Below are 23,405 nucleotides of genomic sequence, written 5' to 3'. Positions count from 1 at the left end.
TGTAGAAAGCTCTGGGCTGCTGCCTGCACTAGTGTCAGCAGTCTCATAGCCGGGGTGGAAGGGCTGGATGAATTCACGTGGCTCAGATATGTCAGAGGTAAAAATGATGCTGAAAAGAGCTTCACACCATTCCCTTACAACAGGGAGTAAAGCAGAAGCTATCAATGTTGACATTAAAAAGAGAAGAAAAGAGAAGAAATCTGAAGAGGCATCTTGATTGCTAGAACATGTGCTGGGTACTCCTGGGAAATCAAAACATAGGGCTCTTCATTAATACTGAAATCACATGCAGCATTCATCAGTTATCCCTGATGTCTAATGTGCATGCATTACATATCCTTATTTTAAAGTCTGGAGGCCCATTTTCCTGTTTGTCAGAGGACCAAGACTGTAAGCATTGGGTGTACTTCCCCATTTCATCCTGAGGTAAACAGAAAACGAAACCTTACCCTTTTGCCTCTCTCTCCTCACCCGGAACACACGTCTTGCCTGAAAAAATGAACCTCATGCCAGGAACATTGACAGCACTGCATAAAAACCAACTAGCTGTTTCTTATATTGAGATTAATTAGTTTATTGGGTAGCCTAATTACATACCTTGAAATATGAGCTTGGAAATTGTATTACTGCCATACGAAAGAAACAAAGTCATTATTCTGACTGATGTTTTTCTATTCTTTTTTTAAATAGATATGACTATTCATAAATCAATTAAATCAGTGGCTTATTCTCCTAGGCTGGTTTCAATAGTTTAGAAGGCAAACAACTTTAGTGCATGCGATTACATTTCTTCTAATTCAAATTTGGCAGCTATATCAAAATAACTTTTCTAAGGCAACACCATCTCCAGATGAGTCTGGAAACTGTATTATGTTATATGGGGGCATGTGTGCAGAAGAGAACATTGCTCAGTAAGGCAGATCAGCCCAGGAAGTGGAAAGAACACGTGTAATCATCCCTTAGCAATACAGTAATATTTCCAGAAAATTTTTCTTTCCCTCTAGAAAACCTTGTACAAGAACTAAGAAATAATAGGAAAGCATTTATGGTAATAAACAGTAGCATCACAGTCTCCAGAGAAACTAAGAATGCCCAGCTCTTTTTCCCCTCTAAACACCAATAACCTGAAAGTGTGTTTTGCTGTTCTTGGTTGGTTGGTTGGTTGTTTTCTTTTGGGTTTTTTGTTTTTGGTTTTGTTTGTTTGGTAGGTTGGTTGGTTGGGTGGGTTTTTTTACATCATCAGGAATAGTTTCTAAATCTCTTTATGAGAATAATCAAACTTTAAAGCCTTTTCTTTAACTGGCAAGTTTAGAGTTTTCCACCTCATGGCATAGATGGTCTATAGACATTTGAGAATGTATTGGAACAACTTTTATTTCAGAAGATGAAATACCATCCTATATATCATTTAAGGTGTTAAGAATTTAAGTGTGAAAAAGAATGATCTTCTATCATGGAGACATTTATAAAGTGGCTATTTTAGATTTGAATGAAAATGTCAAAGAGAAAAGCGACCAGATTAAAAGTGTTTGCAAGATGATGGAGCTCACTATCCTGAGAGAAAAAAAAGGAAAAAAGAGTAACAGCTTAAAAATAATGGATTTCAAAAGACCAGACCTCAACAGACTTCAGGAACTGCAGGAGAAAGCCTCTTGGGAAATTGACTTAAAGAATGCAGGACTACAGAAGGGCTGGCAATTCCTGAAAGAAACCATATCAAAGACACAGATGCAAACTATCTTCACATGAGGAACTATAAGAAAAAATGATAAAAAGTTATTACAATGTCAGCAAGAGCTCTTTCAGGACCTAGAAAACCAAAAGCATTTTGTTCTGATTATAAAACAGTAGTGCACCCATTTGACTAATTACATACTAGAAATACATGGGAGAAAAAAATCAAAGAATCAAAAATAAATCCTCCTCAATGCCAATGAAAATAGCTTATATGCTCTAAGATGTTACTGCACAAAGCAGTTTGTGTCATCCCTCAACTGAAGTTCCTGAAGTCCTCTGCCCATGAAAACACACATGCCTGTACCCCGGCTATCCCATACAAAGTCTGATTTCTTAATTTATAGCTGATTTCATCAGTACAACATGAAACAGATTACTGTGCACTGTAACTCTTCCCTTAATTCAAAATAATCTAAAGAAACAAACAATTCAGTGCATGTTCCTTATAGTCACAGTCACCCTGCTGACATTGAATATATGGCGATGAACAGAAGGTGGGAAAATTACTTTTGCTGCCAGGTGGGTGAGAAATTCTGGTGCTGAACGACCATGGTATGTGAATGACAGAAGCACTACTTAGGTGGAGATGTTGACGAGGAACTGTGCAAGATGAGAAGATGGTTTATTTTACAAAAGTAAGTGAAGCATTTCCCAAAATATGCAACAGATTAGCAGAGTTGGAAGCTCCTTTATGTCCTGTCTGAGCTGATAGCAAGTAAATAAATAAGTACAACTTTCCCTTATACAAGTAGGTACACCTACTTTCAACTTCATCTCATTGTTTCAAAAGAATTAGCTTACTGCAATAAAGTGCTAATTATTAGTAGTTCTGTGAAAGCAATTTACTTGCTTGGTATGGCTGCAGGGATGCTTTCAGAGAGACCTTCCAGCTCCAGACAATTTGGAAACCTATGCAGAAATATGCACTATATTACCTCACAATAGCAAAACCTGCATGACTTTTATAATAGGGTCCCCAATTACACCAATGACTCTGACCAGCACAGACAAATGGTATAAAATAAGAGAAATTTTATAGGTTTTTGATTTTTTTTTCCCTTGGTTGGTTGGTTTTGGTTGGGTTTTTTGTTGTGGTTTGTTTTTTCTTTTTCCTTAGGGGGGAGGGGGCCGTTTGGTTGATTCGTTTGGGGGTTTTTTTGGTTGTTTTTTTTTTCTTTTCCAGGCAGCTCTTTCATTAGCATGTGTCATGAAGATATTTATATTTTCTCAGGTTATACTTGGCTTCTCACTTTGAGGGTCTTTGTTTAAATACTTAAGTATTTATATGTTTAAGTACTTAAATACAAAGGTATTTACCATAAAGGCATGTAACAGTATCTGTCTGTTCAAAAGAATATCAAAGATAGCCATCAGGCAAACACATGGAATAGTATGTTAACATGCAAAAAGCAGTTAGGTAATTTTGCATTGTAGGTCAAATAAATATCTACTTGATGCAGTGGAAAAAATATTTTTGCAGGCTTGAAAATGTCTGAAGCTTTAAGGACATCTCTGAATTGCTATAGTAATAATTATTTTGCCTTTTTAATATCCTGTTATATTATATTGTATTATCAGTTCATATAAGACATTAAATCAGCTTATTTAGAGAAAACCAACAGAAATACAAATTCCCTATTGGGCAAAAATTATCTGTTACCGTATTTTGTGTTGTTTACCCCTTAGGAGTCACACAGAAGATAAAACCCAACAAAATAAGCCATAGGTACTATCCTTGTAATAAAAAGAAACCACATACTACAACAAAGAAGGCTGAACTCAGGAGCCAATGATATTTAATACATGCAGAAATCATACAGCTATACTACTCTATGGACAGTCAGTGAACAACATATATTAATTTGAGAAAAACTGACTTTAAAAGTGACTCAGTCTGAGTCAAGAAGAGACTGTGTATCAAATCTCAGCTTTGAACTAATCCTTGTACATTTTGATGGGCTGTCATGAAGGTTGTGGCTCTTGCTACATTTTTACCCTTCCAAAGCAAAAGAAAAAATAATGAAAAAATCATTTTATTACATGCACAGATGGTAGATTTTGCTAACATCATATCCAAATAATTTTCTTTTCTAATCTGCTCGTGCATCTGAATGTTAATGCCTCAATGCACTTAAGTCACAGAACTTCTCAGTAACAAGAACAAATTAAGAGATGCTACAATATAGATGTCATAAAAGTAGAGTTGAAGAGGGTGTGGAATCACAGATCTCTTGGTTTGCCATTGATATTTAATATATGCCACATTTTTAATAATGGCAACTGAAGAGACAGAGTGCAGTCTTGATTTTCAGCTGTGTATTCTCATTTTTTCCCAGAAAAATGTCCTCAGGAAATATTTGCTTGCCTGCTTGCTCAATTAGATAGGAGTAATTAGGTTTCATTTTAAGCCATGGTTGAAAGGCATATGCCAACATTCAGAAAGCATTTTAAAAGGCTCTAGACTTTTTGAAGCCCTGGATTTCCCAGAAGCACTTGCTGGGCAACACCATCAATGAAAGTGAAATGAAAAGATAGACAATGGGGGTTCTAGCACTGGCAACAACAGTGACTTGTCCTGTGCCTGAGCCAAGCTCTGCTCTTAAGCACTGCTGCCCTGCTGCACAAGGCTCCAGAGTATTTCCTATGAAATTTCTTCGATGTGGTCTAAAGAGGGAACGCTCTGGAAAGAAAAAAAGTCTTGAGTTTTTGTCCTTGCTCATTCACTTGCATCTTTCTTACACTATTTTTTAGCCTTCATTTTTTATGGATGAACTTAATCTAGTTATTTAATGACTGAAGCTTTTGCTCACAGGCCTTACATAATAATCCTGATAATTATTTTTTATCATGCTCATTCATACATGCCTCCTGCTGACGTGCCTGAGGTGCTGCACAGACACTGCAAAACAGCACAAATTAAACATAACAAAAGAAAATCCAATAACATATTTAGAAAGACACGTATGATATTAACAAGAGAAAGGCTATTTTCAAACATGAGAAATTTCAAGGCAAAACCACTGCAAATACAGAGGGATTCCTGTGAGTTTCTTGCTACCAATCCTATCAAATTCATTTAGCTACAGCAGATGAAACCTTTGTTCATTTCCCTCCAGTTGGCATCTTCAGAACACTTTCCTCATTTTATTTATTTTTATTTTTAGATTGCTTCTGGTTTGTATGCAACCTGGAAGATCTGTCTGTCTTGATACCTACAGAGCTATTATAATGTGGTCATTTCTGGCTATCATCTTTAAAGCAGTTAAACTGACAACATGCCGCATAAGATATGAAAACAATTGTTACTCTGTTAAACAGAAAGGGAACTGAGACAGAAAAAAGACTAAGCTTGCCAAGATCAAACAAAGCTTGTGAAAGAAAAAGAATTTGCACTCAAGTTGTCCAAGTGACAGACTATCACCCCATCTAAGCTGCAGTACATCTTCAGCTGTCACTAAAACACATGAAACTTGGGGATTAAAATGGAAATAAGGAGCACCTTAAGAAACAGCACATGTGGACTTAAAGGCAAATATGGCATGCAGTTGTATCCAGTCCATGAGTACATATATACAGATGCCTTTCAAAAGCATCCACAGCATGTGCAAATGGTAAGGATCAATTTGATGAAATTTTTAAACTCTCGAATTTGCAAATTGCCTACTGTTTTCATGTCCTTTTTTTTCCCCGAGATTCTTAATATCTTGTCAGACAAGCTCTCCAAAACCTGAGTTTCCGAATATCTGTGCAGCTACTGAACTGCATGTAGTCTGCTTGTTAACAAGAAATGAAGCTGGAAGTTAAGTCACTGCTAATTAAACTCATAATTACAAGTGGAAGGTCAGACAGCAGATCCAAGAGCTGTATGAAAATGTAATAAAACAAAAGAAAGAACAAACTTGAATGCAATAATTCAGTCCTTACTTGGCAGATTGACCCATTATAAGACTTCTCAGCTGTATACAGTTCTGAAGGCAAATATTAGAATAATGAATGCCAATCATTTGGGTTTAAACAAGTTTGTCAAGGATTAGCACAGCCTTTAAACATTACTTGGGTTTCTATTGAAAAAAAATCAAACCAAATCAAAAACAAACAAGCAAAAAACAATCAAAAAAAAAAAAAAAAAAGGAAAAAACAATCCACAACAATTAAGAAATGCTCATTTACAAAGTTAGAATATGAATCACAGCTTCCTAGCCTGAGCTCCCAAGCGGCTGCCACTAGCACATTCTCACAAAATGCCTTATTTGTTGGAACTGGGTAACATCTCATTCCTCTGCTCCTGTGCAGTTCACAAATCTGCTTCAGAGTTCACTGCCCTGCCTGTGAATCTCCATGAACGCAGAAATCCAGAGGTAACCACTATATTGCCTTTATTCCCTTGTTGTAAGGTTGAGGCAAAGAGAAAATGGGAAGATCAGAAGGTAATTTAGGCAGATGGCTCAGAGAAGCGGTATTAAAAGAGCAAAGGGTCGCAGAAGTACCAACTACTAGCAACTGGAAAATGGCTGGAGGACAGCCAAGGAAGGTTCACACTATTTTCTGCTTTCCTTGATCTCCTAAAAAGCCAGAGCTTTTGATGTGGGTCTCAAACTCCACGTTCTGACCTTCCCCACTGCTCTGTCACACTGGGCCGAGTGATGAGCACACAAGACACGCGAGGAGCAAGGCAGCACATGCAGCCATGATAGACCAGAAAGCCATTACTTTTCCTGACTATCACAGTTGTGAAGAAACCCTTGGGAGTTTGGGAAAATCCAAGGAGAAGGATTTTTGTTCTTTCCAAGATAGGCACATTTCTAACACAGGATCTGGACACCTTGACAGCACAGCACTTAACTAATCCGTTTGGAATTTAGGAAGCCTCTGTTAGGAAATAAATACAGGCAGCATACCAAAAGTGCTTCCTGCTGTGCCTCCTGCTTTGGGTATTTCACCTTTCTGTGAGCCAAAGGCAGTCCCTGAGATTCATGGCAGGGTGGAAATGCCTTGTGAGATTTTCCAATTCCAGATTAAAAAAAAATAATTATTCCCTCATGAGCAGGCTTTCATCTGACATGCTAATTCTAAAAATCTACCTTCCAACTGTTCAACTTTGCTTCAGTGAATGTCTCACCAAGTCCTTTCTAATAAATATCATTTATGATTTCTATGACACATTTGTTTTGCAGTGAAATTGTGGAGGTAATGATGACTGGGTTGATTGACACCTAGTTATTCAATCAAACATATTCCTATCCTGCTAGTCACAGACCACACATGCCAAATTTGATGCTGAAACAACTTTTATTAGGCATTTTGGAGAAGGCTTGGGAAGAAAATAAACCTTGTAATCAAAATCTTAACTATGTTGCAGCTCCTGCAGCAACATAACACTACTTTATCTCCTGCTGGCAATTTAGCAGCAGCAGTGCAGAACACCAGAGAACTTCTCTATGGAGGGAGAGATAACAGCACACATTTACTGAGAGGGTGGGGGGTTGGTTTCTTAACAATGGAAGTATACACAGGTGTATTTGATAGTTCTCAGCTGGTGGGCAAATTTTTACCTATAGCTTATTGTGCCTCTTTGGGTGGGAAAAATGGATTTCACAGAAATATTCTTTTCTGGGTCCCTGAAAGATATAATGTGGGCAAGCTGAGTGGCAGATTTAGCAAGGCAAAAATAGACACTCACCATCATACAATGCAGAAGCTAAGTAGTACTGGGAGCCAAGACATCAGGCCACGATGCATCTTGTAAAGCAGTAATTTACTTTCTCAGGAAAAATATTTGTTCTAAACCTGACACAATGTTTAATAAGATACTCTTCCTAAAGTGTGGGGACATGAAAATATCTTCATCATAGATCAGAAATTAAGGCTCAACATAGCTTCTGGAGAATCTATGTCTTTAGTCCATATTATCCCCCCTAAGACACTACTAAGCTTCTCTCTCTCTCCCCCCTCAGATTCCTCACTGAATTTCACCCCAATTTTTGTCCTCCTCTGAACTGTGCTGAGTTTTGGGAGGTGCTCGGTAGACCAAATGGACAACTTCTTCAGACATGAAGGAACTAGAACTTTCAGAATTTTTTTAGAAGATCATTCATTCAAGCTTTCTGGATTGCTACCTGTGTCATGGATTTCAAGAGCAAATTCTTCATTGAACTTAACCTTATTGCCATTACAGCCAGATCTCACAGATACTCTGTGGTAGTTTTATTCTATTTAGCTTCCCACATAATTTCCAAAAATTACTTGCAGTTCTTACTTCTTACTGTTAAACCCCTCTTATTTCGGTAATACTAACAGAAAATTAATTTATAACAAAGCTTGTTATGGTTTTGGGCTGGTTTTATTATTATTATTATTGTAACTTTATATTCTACAAAGCATTATATTACCTGCAAGTACACAATGGCAAATTTAACACTGGAAATGCCGTTAAACTCATGTTTATGAGAAATACACTTATTTATATCCTTCTGTGCAGATACCAAAGAGAAGGCAAAAGCAGTTTCTTGAATGCCAGCCTCACCTACATGCTAATTCCTCTGTTTCAGGAGCCAACCGTAAACATTACAGTCTCAATTTTGCAGCCCCCCAAAAAGACTGACGGAGTAACTGTGTCACTCTCTAGCACCTAAAATCCTTGGCTTAGCATTTTGCAGGAGAGCCTGTGTAGCACTACCCATCCTCTGGCCACCTCACCATTCCGTTGCCATCAGATCAAATATGAGATATCATGCACTAACCCTGTCAGCACTGACTGCAGATCAACGGCACTCCCAGTACTCCATGTCAGTGTGAAGGTGGAAATTTTGTCCACGTTTTAAGAGGAAAAAATAAAACCATACTTTATCCTTTAAATTTGCTGAAATAAAACAAATTACACATAGACAAATTGCCACCAATCAACCAGCAGCTCTCTGTAGCTGCTCAGAGGCCTGGTTTGTTGAAAATATTCTCATTGGGTATGGATTAGCAAGCTAACAGCAGGGGAAAGAAGTCAAAGGTGCAAGATAAATTGTATTTGTTACAGAAGCTGTAATTTATCATCACAATATTGCCAACACAATTGTAGAGAATTATATATAAATTTAATAAAACAACTGCTGTATTACATCTATTATTCTGGAGTCAGGTTTGGTTAACTTTTGCTCCTTGAGAAGATTTTTCTGCAAATAATGCCACTGAATCTGGCCATTTATATTTTAAAAGACTGTCTGTATTACCTTATGTGCAAATAATAGTATAAACTACAGCATGTATCAAAATATTGAGAACATAAAATTACAAATTGAGGAAGTGAAATCTTATATAGTTCCCTAGAGGTGGCAGTTCCCTCTGATGTTCAACAAAGAAATAGAGACAGCTGAAGCAGTGAGAGCTCTTGTTAAACAAAATATGTATAAACCTGAAAGACCTCTCTTCTGCAAAAATACACAGTTAAAGTGCCATTGTTCCCCTTCATGCACCTGTCAAAACTGCTTGGGGGCTGTTGAAGTGAAGGTGAAGATGGGGGAAGAAGAAAAAAACAGCCACTGCGAATAAGCAGAGTATTTTATTAGAGAGTTATCTCCTTTTTGCAAGAATGAGTGCTGAAATGGATAATACCTTTCTGTGAAATCCAGGTTTCCAGCTTCGTGTTAAGAAGAGGCTCTTACCTTATGGGATTATCCATCCTTGATACTGTGAGAAATGCTGCTAAGTTTGCTGTGTAGGAAGAGCACACGATAAGGGTGAAGAGCCACCAGCTTCCCATTACAATGCGCATAGCTACAGAATTGACAGTAGATTCTCCCCCTACAAATAAACAGAGAAAATGAGGGTGTCTCAGCAGCTTCCATTTACGATCACTCTCTCTCTGCCCTATTATGTTACACTTTTTGGAGCTACATCTCTGTATTTCTGGTTCTCCTCCAGACTGCCCTTTCACTGTGAGAAAACCACTGCCTCCATGAAGACTGGTAACTTACAAACATTTTCTCCAGTCAATCTCTTGCCCTGGATACTGTTCTGGAAAATCATCTTACAAAGTATTTCCCTTAGGAATTTTTTAGGATCGAATTTACAGGACATGAAAAATGTTCTAAATAAAGTAAGTTTAATGGTGAAGCACAATTAATATGCAGGAATTAAATCATTACAATGTTCAGAATATAGTAATATTCTGTTTCCAATGACCATTTTAGATTTGGAAAAAACCCACAAAGCTGTCCAATGGCTTGTATGTTATCTGTCTTGTATTTAAATCTGCAAAGACTGAAGCACTAGTGTCATTACTTGTTACTCTATACAAAATTTGTAAAAATGTGAAGATTTCTTTCTAGCAGGTTTCAAGCACAGTTATGCTTGAACATTGTTGGAGACCAGATCTTACCATACAGCTAGTACTAGTCACTTCAGCATATGTTTGTGCTGATTATATTTTACTGCACTTAAACCCATCAGGGATGCCACCTTAATAAGACGAGGGACCAAGTTTCATAGCACTAGTAAGGATTTTTCAGCTGAAGCTTTATAAGCTTCCAATCACAATGAAAAAATGTAGAAAAAGTTAATAACCTACCCATATGTTATCATTCAACAAAACCTGCCTTCCAAGAATAGTACTAAATTATAGATATGGGACTGTGTGAGCAGATTTTGCAAACAATTATTTACAAAAGTAACTTTGTTAATGATAGTAATCCTACTGAATTCAATAGGATTAGTCCTATGCCTAGAGAGTGCTGAGTGTGAAGTTAGCTTCACGACTATGGATCATTTCCCTATTCAGTTCAAAGAACACACTGAATAAAAAAAAAGTCTCACATTAGTGCAAAAACATATATACTTCTAAAATGGAATTTAAGCAGTTAGGGAAGATGCTAGCCTCAGAGTCTGAAAAGTAATTCTGCACCTAGCAGCTCTGTAGTTTATCACATGATAATTTTCCCAAAGTGGAAAAGCCTGCTAGGAGTGTTTTTTCTGGACTTACTGAGACAGAAAAGAACATACTGCCTCCCCCACCTCAAAAACTACCTACCTCTTCCCATTTTTCATTAGCTGGGCTAATAAAACATGTTACATCCCTGCACGCGCCTTCTCTTTGATCTTTAGACCATTCTGGCCAAGACTGACATGTCCTGAGCTGCTTTAACCAAGGCTGCACGTTTTTGAACTTCCGTCAGAGGTGTTTATAAGAGTGAGTACCTTGCTGAACAAAGGCGCCGTAAACGACCCAGATGGCACTGTGGAGGGTAGAGGAAGCAGAAGGGCTCGGCTGGGAAGCATTCTGCGCCCTGACTGCCTGGATCCGATTCAAGACAAATATCAAGACACCAACTATAGGGATGGCTGCAGCAATGCAAGCCCACACGGCAAAGTCGAAAGGAGCAAAGAGAGAGAAGATGTTGATTTTCTCTTCAGGCTTTTTGATTAAGATCCCCACGGAATAGTCCATGTACCGCTTGCTGAAGTCCACAACACTCTCTCGTTCTGGTGTTATAGTGATGGCTGAGATGGCTAGGTCTGCTCTCTGTGAGACAAACGCAACAGATCAGATCTCTTCCTTTCACCATGAATTTGGCCAGCATGAGCTTTAAGGAGAAACATTTTACGAACCAAGTGACTCCATGCATTTCTTTCTATAACTTAGCAGAAATTTAAATAAATTGCCTAAAAATAAAACCACAGTCAGCTTCATAATTTGAACATTGGTTAATTGCACTGGTCTAAAGCCGAGTACTGAAAAATAACGTCACTATCTAGAACAAAATCATCACCCTAATTCCTCTCTGGAATGAGTACAACTTATTTCACCTTTATTTCTCATTTGTTTTCCAGAGGATACCTAAAATTCCAAACCATATAAAGCTGGTGCACTGCAAGCAGTAAGAAACACCGTTTATTTAGCTTGAGTATTTGATAGCAAGGTGCAAAGAGCTAAGGTTTGTTGTTCTCCCTGCAGAACTGCCAACTCCATATTTATGATGGGATTTCATATGACAACTGGGGGGGCAGATTTTGGTGTGGGTTTTTTTTACGATGAATAAAGTGATTGAATAAACTAGTAATTGGAAGAATGTACCAAAGGCAACTTAGGACCTGAAACTGCTTTGACCTCAACATTTAAAGCAAGTAGGTTTTACATGCAGAGGGTCCTTAAAGAGTATGCAAACTCAATGAAAGCTAGAACAGGAGTTAGTAAATAAGATTCCCAAAGCTTCTGAAGAGCTGCAATTATATTATGAATAATGTTCGATTTTAATAAAAAGAATTCTCTTAAAAAAATAGAATGTACTTTTTGTTTCCTATCTCTGCCTTTTGTTGGGCAAATAAAGCAAATGTTAGATGAGGGAGGTCTGCTTTGAAATCCTTTGGAGTCAGTGGAAAACCTGGTAGCAGAAATATCATTTAAAAAATACTGTAATAGATAATTTGTTGCTTCAAAGAAAGCAATTTCCAGAGAAATTTAACCGGATTTCTTACCCCATTTTTAAATCAATAAGATTCAAACAGCTTATGTCAATGCAAAGTAAGTAAAAATTTCTTTATACTACCTAGCACCAACCAAGAATATCCCGTTATCGAACACACATTTGCTACTGTTTTAATTGCTTTAATGTCTTCCTAAACAACTACTTACACAATACTGAGCTGCCTACATACTAGTTAATGAGAAAGCTTTCAATTTCAGTAACAACTCCACTGCAGAAGAATAACCTTTTCTACAAACGGCAGCCACATGGAACATTAATTCCTTTGATTCTCCTTTTTATTAACATTTGTCCCATGCTAGATAGCAAGAACATGAACCAAATATGCTCTAATTTCATTCTCTGGGAGATTCTAAGCTAGGAACTTCCCCATTTACTTCAATGGAGTTCACACTCCTGATTTGAAAGGCTGTAATTAAGAAAAGAAATTTGGTCCTCTCTGTTTTAAATGAATGAATAATCTTGAGATGAGTTTAAATCCTGGTCCCTCAAAACACTTCTTTATGGTATATTACATGGGGCACTTTTCCTGCTTTGGAGTCAAGCAGTTGGTAATTATCACATTGCCACAACGTGACCCAGAGAAAGTCACACCTACAAACAAGTAGCAAAGACATAATGACAAAAATGAAAATAATAATCAACATTTTAAGAAGAATATATTATTTTTAGTCTATTTTCTATAGTCATTCACTCACACACACGTACATGCCCTCTCTTCTTATTCTTACAGCTATGTAAAAACACAGATTTATGCTGATAAAATTGATGTTGAGTTGGGAGTAAACAGAACAACAAACTCTCTAATTCCTACCCGGTATACAGTTCCTACACTCAAACTACCCATGGCTCTGAAGTGTTCTGCACTTGTGCTTTCATCCTAATTCATTCTCTTAGGTTTGGAAGATTACAAAACTTTGACACCCTACTCCATAGAGATGGGGGTGAGGGTTATTGTTTGGTTGTTCTTTGTTTCAAATGCAGATTCTTTTTCTGTGTACCTTGTTAATTAGTTCTCCAATCATGCCATTCCAGGAGCTGTTTTGGAGCTGCTGTCCATATTTGCCATCAGGAGCTTGATATATCTCATACTTGAAGCCCAGATTCTTGGCAAGTGCATCGAGGACATCAATGGAAAATCCTTTATATCGTTTTGGTTGCCCAAGAATGTTCTCTGCCACCATCACAAAAGGTTCTTCCTGAGAATAAAAGAGTATCTTAACTGATAATTGAAACTGATAGTTGAGGCATCCCAACTAGACACCAATGCCTCAGCACCTGAGTCATATCTGTAGCCTTGTGGGCTTGTGTTTTCCATAGCTCTTGAGAAGAGGCAGAGACTCCAGAAAATAATTCAACATCCTCTAGCAGCTTCCAGGTGCCTACAGAATTAATTACTCTCTGAAGTACCTGCCTCTTCTCACCAACTATAAAAAGGGAACAGACACCTACCTTACTGTCCTAACTAGCTGTCTAGAATATAGATGTTAAGCTGTCTAGCTATTGTTAAGCACACAAGTCCTACAAGTCCAACATTACTGTCTATCTATCTATCTCAGTCCATATTAGATTTAGAAAGCCATTTTTTACAGATAATGATTAGTCCAGGAGACATACTAAAACAAAAGCTAAACATGCTGCATTTAATGAGTATTTAAAATTGTGAAAATTCAAAGAATAACCTTCATGGCTACTGGTTCCTGGAGTATTTTAAATTAAAGTATGTTTTGGGACCAAGGAAATGCAGCATTTTGTGTTATGTTTTCTGTCAGGCGTGGGCATCCTGTTCTCCTGCAGGGGAACTCGAGGGCTGCCCGTACCACAAGGCTGGCTGCCTTTGAAACTTGATACTGATATTCTCACGGAAGGGATCTGCTCACCTCCCATGTAAACTGCAGCATAATCTCGCCTGTCACCAGGTAAAGCAAAGAAAACTGGGGGTTGGAGGAAGAGCCTTAATGATCTTATGCAGTACTTCCTATTTGTACCATGATTCAGAAAAAGAGAAATGAAAAAAACCCACACATAAAAAAACCACAAACCCACAGCAAAAAACCAACCAACCAACCAAACAAACCAAACCAAACCAAAAACCAAAACCAAAACAAACAAACAAACAAAAACCAACCAAAAGACCCCATTCTGCAATCTGCAAACAGCAATAGAATGCAGCCAAGCCCCAGTTTGCCCCTGATTCAGCACTTAGCTGAGAAGAGCTTTATTACCACTCTGGGTACTAACAGACAGTCCCAAAAGTGTAATGATTTTTTGGAAAGACTATGCCTTTCTAAAAGATATAGTTTATCTCAATGGGAATTTATGATCTTGATGAAGGAAACACTTGATTAAATTTTACAGCCTGCAGCATACAAGAGCCAAGATTAGATTATCATAATTGGCCCATCTGATCTTAAAATCCAGGAAATGCTAGAAAGTGCATATCTGAGTTAGAGTACAGTATCTGGAATGCACCCCTGGGCACTCGGCCCGTGTGCTGGTTTCATGCCTAGTAAGAATTACAGTGCAGAAAACCAGCATAAGCAAACAAATGCTCTGTATCTCTTAACAGTGGACAACTTCACATAAAATAATAAAAAGCCATCATATATCTTCCTTGTTTATGTAACTGATCATCCAAAAATACAGTACTGAAAATTATAGGGAAAAAAACTGTGGGAAATGCCCAAAATACTCAGATTCTTTTTAATTTGAGCATTTTGTTTCCTGAACTCAAACAGGATCATACCAAGACAGTCACCACTTTGAGTGTCAATCCTTGTAAGTCATTGCCCAGGCGTCGTTCTTGTAGGCTACCATTCAGTCCTTTCTCAGAGTCCCATGTTGCCAACTAGAACAGAAAGTATAGTGAGTATGAAGGACTATTATGCAGAAATCTTTTAGTATTTATATAAGCACTTAACAATAGCTTGACCGAAATAGCATGAGAGATGTGTGGCTTTTTTTAATGAAGAATTAGAATTAGTTAGATTCAGAGGACAAACATAAACAAGTGCCTTGCCCGAATGTGTTTTCATCAATGCCTGTAACAGAACATCTCTATTACTTGTAGTATTTGTCATATTATTTCACTTGGATCCCTCTGATATGACATTTCTCTCCAGAGTGTTTATATTGTCTGACAACCCTCAGGAATATCTGTGAACTCACTATCCCATATTCCCCTCTCTGCTCAGATCCTCTCTTACTTTTCTAATCACTCTCTACTGCTTATTAAAAACTAACTTTTTTTGCTGCTGCACAACATCACACATGGATAGTCATAAAGTCTTGACACAAATTCTGTGGTGTCAAGCTGTCTCCTCTCTCCCTTGGACTTAAAATCATAAAATCATAGAATTGCTTCAGATCCTATCTTAAGTCCTATTTTCTCTGTTCTTGCCCTATCTTTGCCTCATCAGTAAAACAATAACAGGCTCCTGATGATCAAATAATCTTACATCTACCAGTACTTCATGCATCTGCTAGATGTACCTGAACACATATTTTCAGGATATATCCCTGGAACATTACATCTAAATATTTTATTTTTGAGTTAAAAATATTGCTTTAAAAATCAGTTTTACTGCATTTTCTGAAGAAAAATGCAGTAAAATTCAATAGAATAGGTTCAATAGAAAAGTCAATCTTGAGTGACCTTTGCATTATTCAAACTAAATATGCTCTTCAGCAGCAACAGCTGTCAGACACTCCTTTTGCCTTCAAACAGAATCCATGGTGTCATTTTGTTCGGAAGAGTCATAAATAATATCAAGCAGAAACTGTTTCCTGCTTCTTTTTTTTTTTTTTGGCTTTACACCAATACTATGCTCACATATGTGGAAGCAGTGGTGTTAGCTGAAGGCACGCCCTGTAGAAATTAAACACAGTCCAAGATCTGTGAAATGTGGCTTCTTCCTGCTAGAAGCTAATTTTCATGTAACAAGTCAAAACCTTCTTGGAAAGAACTTATTTTGCTGAAAATGCCTATGGCTACACGTCCTACATGATTTATTTCTATGACTTCAGTTTTATCCTAAAGCCTCAAAAATGAAACCAACAAATAAATTGTGACGGGAGAGATCTGTATAGTTTTATTTTTGTTTTGTTGCACTGAACTGACAAACAGAGAACTAAAAAAGAACAGAACAGTCAGTAAATATTCGGCCATCAAAACTATCACAACTGATGAAAATCATTCTATAGTCACTAAATCATCAAAGCCAAGAACACAGGAAAGAATTAAGCTATACCTCCTTTTAAATCAGATGATCTAGGGGATGGAGGAAGAGAATGAATGAATAAACAATATTGAGCTTTCTAATGACAATCCTGAATACCAAAGTATCTCAGACTGAAAACTCTACCCCTGTGATGACAGTTTGGAGTGAAAGATGAGTTTCCAAACATAAAAGTGTCTGTAGCAATACAGGTAGATACCTATAGCCATGGTATCTTTTAAATCTGAATTTAGATGCTTGCTGTAAAATATGTCCAGATTTTTCTTAGATTTTGCTATTGGCAAACCAAATTAATAAATTTGTAATCTGACATAAATCACTGTGGTTCAGCAGACTTCAAACACCAACATGAGTGTGGCATATATATTTTCCAAATCTGTAAAAGAAAATTCACTGTCTCAGCCTTTTCAGCTATCATGTCCAGTAAGTACATGATAAAGATGCATGAAAGGTTTTGGCCAAAATAGCTTGCGCAACCTACAGATGGTGATTAATTTTTTATTTAAAAATGGGAAATGTAACACGTTAATTTATTACTTTACCACTGGTGGAGTAGGATTTCAATTCTTTCTCCCACTCCTTTTGCTTTCAAAAACTATCTGATTTCATGTCAAGGCCTTCGACTTCCTGAATACCCTACATTTCACATTCTGCATTAACTCTAAAAATTCCAAAAAGGAAATGGAGACATGCCAGTGGAAAGCCATAAATGTATTCCTTTTATTCAAAAGAAGCAAGACAAAGATTCCTCTTTTATGTAAGTGTAAGTGCAAGGAGAAGGACCATATTTCAATTCAGCACAGAACTCCATAGTGCTCTCTATGGAGGCACAGTCATTTCAGTCTCTAAAAAAGCAAACTATGCACATAAAGTTGGTAAATGGAACATGAGAAAAATAATTTCCAGAAGGGATTTTTCCTGTGCATCCTTGTGCTTCAGAACATTTCATTTGTTCAGAAGTGTGCCAATTTTAACTTCCACATCTTGCAGACAGAATTTTGCTTATATGTATTTACAGATACAGCTATCAATTTGAGACAGCTGATCTGTTAAGATCAACTGATTTCCATCCCCGTTAAACACAATGAGTACTGCTATTAAGGCTGTTGGAGTTTCATTCTTTGGAGAAATATGTACCACCTTCCTACCAGAAGTCTGAAGCCAAAGGTTGTAGCACAGCCGTAAGCTAATAGGAGATAAAGGGCTTTTAGATCTCATTATGACAAACAGTTACTTGCAGAATTAGCACTTGTGTCATGCATTTAAAAAATCTGTAACAAATATTTAATGGCAGCCTGCGTGTTTGGGTTCTTGTTTTTTATTTTTAAGTTACTCAGTTCTGGGTGTTAAAGTTTCTTTCTGAAACAGACATATTGTGGGGAATCATATAGTTCTAGCCATACATCAGAAGCTCACTCATCCAATAAAGACATACCAGAGGAAACAAATGTGAAATTCAGACAGAAAGGTGATTTGTTGGAAAATTCTGACTGATCTGATTCTGAAAGATCTGACTGATCTTTATCAATATTTACTGCATTTTCAACCAGAACTGCAAGGAAAAGCTTGAAGAGAGAAAGTCACAATTTTATCAGAGTTTTCAACCTTTGCAAGCAATTTGTATCTCCAAACACAAATACTCAACACACAAGCAAAAGAATTACATGGCTAGACAACCTAGGACTGTCCAATGATAAATTATGTCATCCAAAGTATGACTCTCAGACCTGCTGGTCAGGACTTTGTACTGATATGTGTCAGGATCTTCAAAGAAAACTTGATGTCAGTGTAACTTTAGGGTTCCTGAGTTCCCATCAAAAAAAAACTAGAAGTCAGATTTTTTCAAAGGACTTTCATGGCTTCATTAAGGATGCAGCTGCTGGATGCCCAGCACTTACTTGAGTGATTAGCTCCCCAGGGGAAATCATATTGAGATGTCATGGTAAAGTCACACTAGAGAATACCAGAAACAACTCCACAGAAGTGTGAATACCCTCATCAGCACAATGAGGCAATCCTTCTGCTTAAACAAATCAAGGCTGCATTAAGCACTCATTTGCAAGATTTAATGCCTCCTGTGAATTTGATCAATTAGATTGAGATCCTGCATGCCAGTTCCTTTAGGAGATTAAACTGATGATCAACTCAGTTATTTGTTACACATCTGTTTGTCTGCAAAGTCTGCATGTTCATACTACTCTATTACACAATAATTAAATATTCCTTGACTCAGGAACTTAAATTTAGTTTTCCTAACTCTGCTGTGAATGTTCACACCCCTGGACTATGGCAAACATCTTAGGCCCAAAACAAATGGAGATGAAAATTATCCCAAACTGCTAGTAAACTCTGATGAAAACTGACATTACCATAAAAAATTAATATTTAATGATTCTATCACAACAGTGAATGACATCATCTACACTGTTTTAGTTTATGATGCAGTATTTACTGTCTAAAAAACCATGTCACTGCTATCTAATCTCATTGTAAGTATGACGTCATGTTAAACATGATCAATTTTTCAGGGAAAATGTGATTCCCATAAGAAATAAAACATGAGAATTAATGGATAAGGGAAAAGCAGTTGACGTCATCTACCTGGACTTGTGCAAAGCATTTGACACTGTCCCACACGACATCCTTCTCTCTAAATTGGAGAGATATCAATTTGATGGATGGACCACTCGGTGGATAAAGAACTGGCTGGACGGCCGCACACAAAGAGTTGTGGTCAATGGCTCGATGTCCGGCTGGAGACAGGTAACGAGTGGTGTCCCTCAGGGATCGGTGTTGGGACCGGTCTTGTTTAACATCTTCGTCGCTGACATGGACAGTGGGATTGAGTGCGCCGATGACACCAAGCTGTGTGGTTCGGTTGATACGCTGGAGGGAAGGGATGCCATCCAGAGGGACCTTGACACGCTTGTGAGGTGGGCTGATGCCAACCTTATGAAGTTCAACCACGACAAGTGCAAGGCCCTACACCTGGGTCGGAGCAAACCCAGGCACAGCTACAGACTGGGCAAAGAAGAGATTCAGAGCGGCCCTGCAGAGAAGGACTTGGTGGTGCTGGTCGATGAGAAAATGAACATGAGCCGGCAGTGTGCGCTCGCAGCCCAGAAAGCCAACCGTATCCTGGGCTGCATCAAAAGGAGTGTGACCAGCAGGTCGAAGGAGGTGATCCTGCCCCTCTACTCTGCTCTTGTGAGACTTCACTTGGAGTATTGTGTGCAGTTCTGGTGTCCTCAACATAAAAAGGACATGGAACTGCTGGAACAAGTCCAGAGGAGGGCCACAGGGAAGATCAGGGGACTGGAGCACCTCCCATATGAAGACAGGCTGAGGAAGTTGGGGCTTTTCAGCCTGGAGTGGTGAAGGCTGCGTGAAGACCTAATAGCAGCCTTCCAGTACCTGAAGGGGGCCTATAGGGATGCTGGGGAGGGACTCTTTGTCAGGGACTGTAGTGACAGGACAAGGGGTAATGGGTTAAATCTTAAACAGGGGAAGTTTAGATTGGATATAAGGAGGAAATTCTTTCCTGTTAGGGTGGTGAGACACTGGAATCGGTTGCCCAGGGAGGTTGTGAGTGCTCCATCCCTGGCGGTGTTCAAGGCCAGGTTGGATGAAGCCTTGTGTTGGATGGTTTAGTGAGAGGTGTCCCTGTCCATGGCAGGGGGGTTGGAACTAGATGATCTTGAGGTCCTTTCCAACCCTAACTATTCTATGATTCTATGATTCTATGATAGTTTTCAGCAGATGTATAGTAATGTTTGAAAGTTCTACAATCAATCCAGAAAATGCACCTTCTATTTTACCAAAATCTGAAAGCTTTTATCTGCTGACTCCTTTGGAGCTAAGGTTACACTTTCCAAAGAAATTAAGTTTGGGATTTCCAGCCTTGAAACCTGATAAACATCTAACAGTCAGGAAACTGAAGAGAATGCAAGGTGGGTAGTTCTCATGCCATGAGACAGAGATACCTATATCAGGCCAGAGCACATCTTCTGTGAATATGAAAGCTGTTTTGTATATGGACTTATATAAATTAATTTATGCCACTCACAGTCTGATAATGCTTTTAGATTAAAGTTGAATTGAAACAGATTTCACTTCATTGACAACTTCTTAAACCTGAAGTCAACATAGCGTATATCAAATATGATGTCCTTGTACCATGTACGTATGCTTTGTGTGTTGGGCCCTCACTCCCTTTGCTGGTCTTGCAATACAGCTAAACACTTACTGAAACTTCTAACATTGTAAAAGCAGATTTTAAGCAAACATGGTAATAAAAAATACCAACCAAAATGTGAAAAAGAAAATTAATGTTTACAAGAGACAAATATGATATAAGGCAGTGGCCCATTAAATAAATGGAGCAAACTGGACACTATGTTGCAGTTTTAAGGAATAAAAGGAATTCTATTTAAATATAAGAAAACAAAAATTTACATTTAAGTCAACAATTCTTTTTTAAATGCAGTATATCAATAATCTAAAGAATTTCCTGTCATTCAATATTCACAATAAGGTATTAGTAGGACTCACACATTGGATTATGTGTCATTCCTGAGGAACTGACAGGATTCCCTGAAACATAATTTGCATTTCTATGACTGGGGTTGCCTTGACGGTATGAAAATCTTTTAATTTGAAATATGGGATCCTAATTAAGAAAAAAAAAAACAATCAAATGTTTTGGACTGTGTATTTGTGCAATCCGTAGTTACATAAAACAGGATTAGGGAAATATAAAGGTATCAATTATCATACATGCAAACGAATCCAAACACTGATACAATTTATTTCTCTTACAGCTACATAATTATTAAGAATATTCTAACATTTCTACTCTAAAGCATAAGCTTATAGTCATTATTAAGAGTAAGATACTGGGCAAGATCACCAGCTGAAATGATTAAGCTATAAATCTCTGGTCCAGCATAACTTGACCTTGCCTGCAGTGAAATACCTGCAAGTGATTTACATCCAGATGTTTGTTCTACTCTGATATTCTGCATTGGTTTGTATTCAAGATGTAGCTTACTTGTGAACATCTGCAGTGAGACTGGGATACCTATGCACCCATAGCCACTGAGATCTCCAAAACATATTAAAACTACAAAGTGAAGAATTGTGAACCAAGCCTGAAATGGTATAGAAACTCAGGCTTTTGGGTGAAAATTTTAACACATCCTGTTGAATGCTCAGAATGCTCAGCTTGCCATGAAGGGGCCACACAAGGATTGCATCTGCATGATAAAAGTTCAGAGAAGAGCAGGGAGATCATGGAAAGCTGATCTCTCCCATACTTGAAACTTCAGCAGACAGCATAATCCATCTCCTGAGACAGTAAGCTCTCAAAAGGCAATGACCAGGAAATCAGTAAAAAGTGATAAAAAATGGAGGACTAGGGAAGCGCTGCCTACTCTGGTGCTGTTGCCCCAATGCCACTGTTTGTCCAACAGGACCCTGGTTTTCTGTGCAGGGCAGTGATGTGACTCCTAATGCTTTAACCGGCCTTTAAGAATGTGAGATATTCAGGGAGAATAATGCATCTTATTCTAATTCTAATGCAAGTTTATTTTTTTCAAACATACAGTGCTATATTTTGGTTGATGAGAAAATGAACATGAGCCAGCAGTGTGTGCTCACAGCCCAGAAAGCCAACCGTATCCTGGGCTGCATCAAAAGAAGCGTGACCAGCAGGTCAAAGGAGGTGATCCTGCCCCTCTACTCTGCTCTTGTGAGACCTCACCTGGAGTATTGTGTGCAGTTCTGGTGTCCTCAACATAAAAAGGACATGGAACTGCTGGAACAAATCCAGAGGAGGGCCACGAGGATAATCAGGGGACTGGAGCACCTCCCGTATGAAGATAGGCTGAGAAAGTTAGGGCTGTTCAGACTGGAGAAGAGAAGGGTGGGTGGAGACCTCATATCAGCCTTCCAGTATCTGAAGGGGGCCTATAGGGATGCTGGGGAGGAACTCTTTGTCAGGGACTGTAGTGGCAGGACAAGGGGTAATGGGTTAAAACTTAAACAGGGGAAGTTCTGATTGGATATAAGGAGGAAATTCTTTCCTGTTAGGGTGGTGAGGCACTGGAATGGGTTGCCCAGGGAAGTTGTGAATGCTCCATCCCTGGCAGTGTTCAAGGCCAGGTTGGATGAAGCCTTGGGTGGGATGGTTTAATGTGAGGTGTCCCTGCTTATGGCAGGGGGGTTGGAACTAGATGATCTTGAGGTCCTTTCCAACCCTAGCTATTCTATGATTCTATGATTCTATACAAACAATACTAAAACGTCTGTAGAAAATCACAGGAAGATGAGCATTAGACAGCAAGACCTTGTAATGAACAAGTCATTGCGGGCAAACATGGCTGCCTTTTCAATAATACCACAGAATTAACAGGTAACTGACATGAAGAAGATAACACACTTGTATCTTAATTTTAGTTTTTCTTCATACAGAGTCTTGTGAAACCACACCTAGGACAATTGGAATTTGTTTACTGAATAAGGACAGTATCCCATGATTTGTAGACTAGCCTCTAAGCAACAAGAAAGAATGATGTATCAAGATGAAGAGAGAAGTTCTGAGATAGCTTAGAGTGAATCAATATTAAGATCTTATTTACTTAGTAGCTTTCTTAATGATTTGGAACAGGAAATAGCAAATTACTAAAATTAAAATGTCTAAGATGCAAAGATATCTCAAAACTGGGAATTGTTGCAGATACGTCAGACTAGAAGAGTGAGAAAATAAATGGGAGTGCTAAGAATCCAGACATGAAATAATAAACATATGCATTTTACATAACTAGAAGCAAACATTTATGAAAAGGAAAAATGAAAAAAAAAAGAGATACTTCAACTGAAGAAACAAAGAAATTAATGTTAAAAAAAATTGCAGGGAGAAAGCTTTCTGCAAATGGATGATGAGCTTGTAATACAGTGCAGC

At 38.1% G+C, this 23,405-nt stretch overlaps 1 protein-coding gene across 3 annotated transcripts in view; it reads right to left on the bottom strand.

Moving 5' to 3' along the window:
* Positions 1–23,405, bottom strand: part of GRID1 (glutamate ionotropic receptor delta type subunit 1) — a 539,323-nt gene that overhangs the window by 38,484 nt on the left and 477,434 nt on the right. For all 3 annotated transcript variants that reach the window (XM_065670830.1, XM_065670832.1, XM_065670833.1), the window contains 4 exons: positions 14,953–15,054; positions 13,208–13,405; positions 10,921–11,245; positions 9,390–9,528 (listed from right to left, as the gene is read on the bottom strand). In XM_065670830.1, the coding sequence (XP_065526902.1) occupies positions 9,390–9,528; positions 10,921–11,245; positions 13,208–13,405; positions 14,953–15,054 (764 nt within the window). The remainder of the gene's footprint in view (positions 1–9,389; positions 9,529–10,920; positions 11,246–13,207; positions 13,406–14,952; positions 15,055–23,405) is intronic.

The sequence above is a fragment of the Lathamus discolor genome, chromosome 3 (assembly GCF_037157495.1).
Source record: "Lathamus discolor isolate bLatDis1 chromosome 3, bLatDis1.hap1, whole genome shotgun sequence".
NCBI classification, from domain to species: Eukaryota; Metazoa; Chordata; class Aves; order Psittaciformes; family Psittacidae; genus Lathamus; species Lathamus discolor.
The sequence above is the reverse complement of the archived record's forward strand: the minus strand, read 5'-3'. Positions and strand labels throughout refer to the sequence as shown.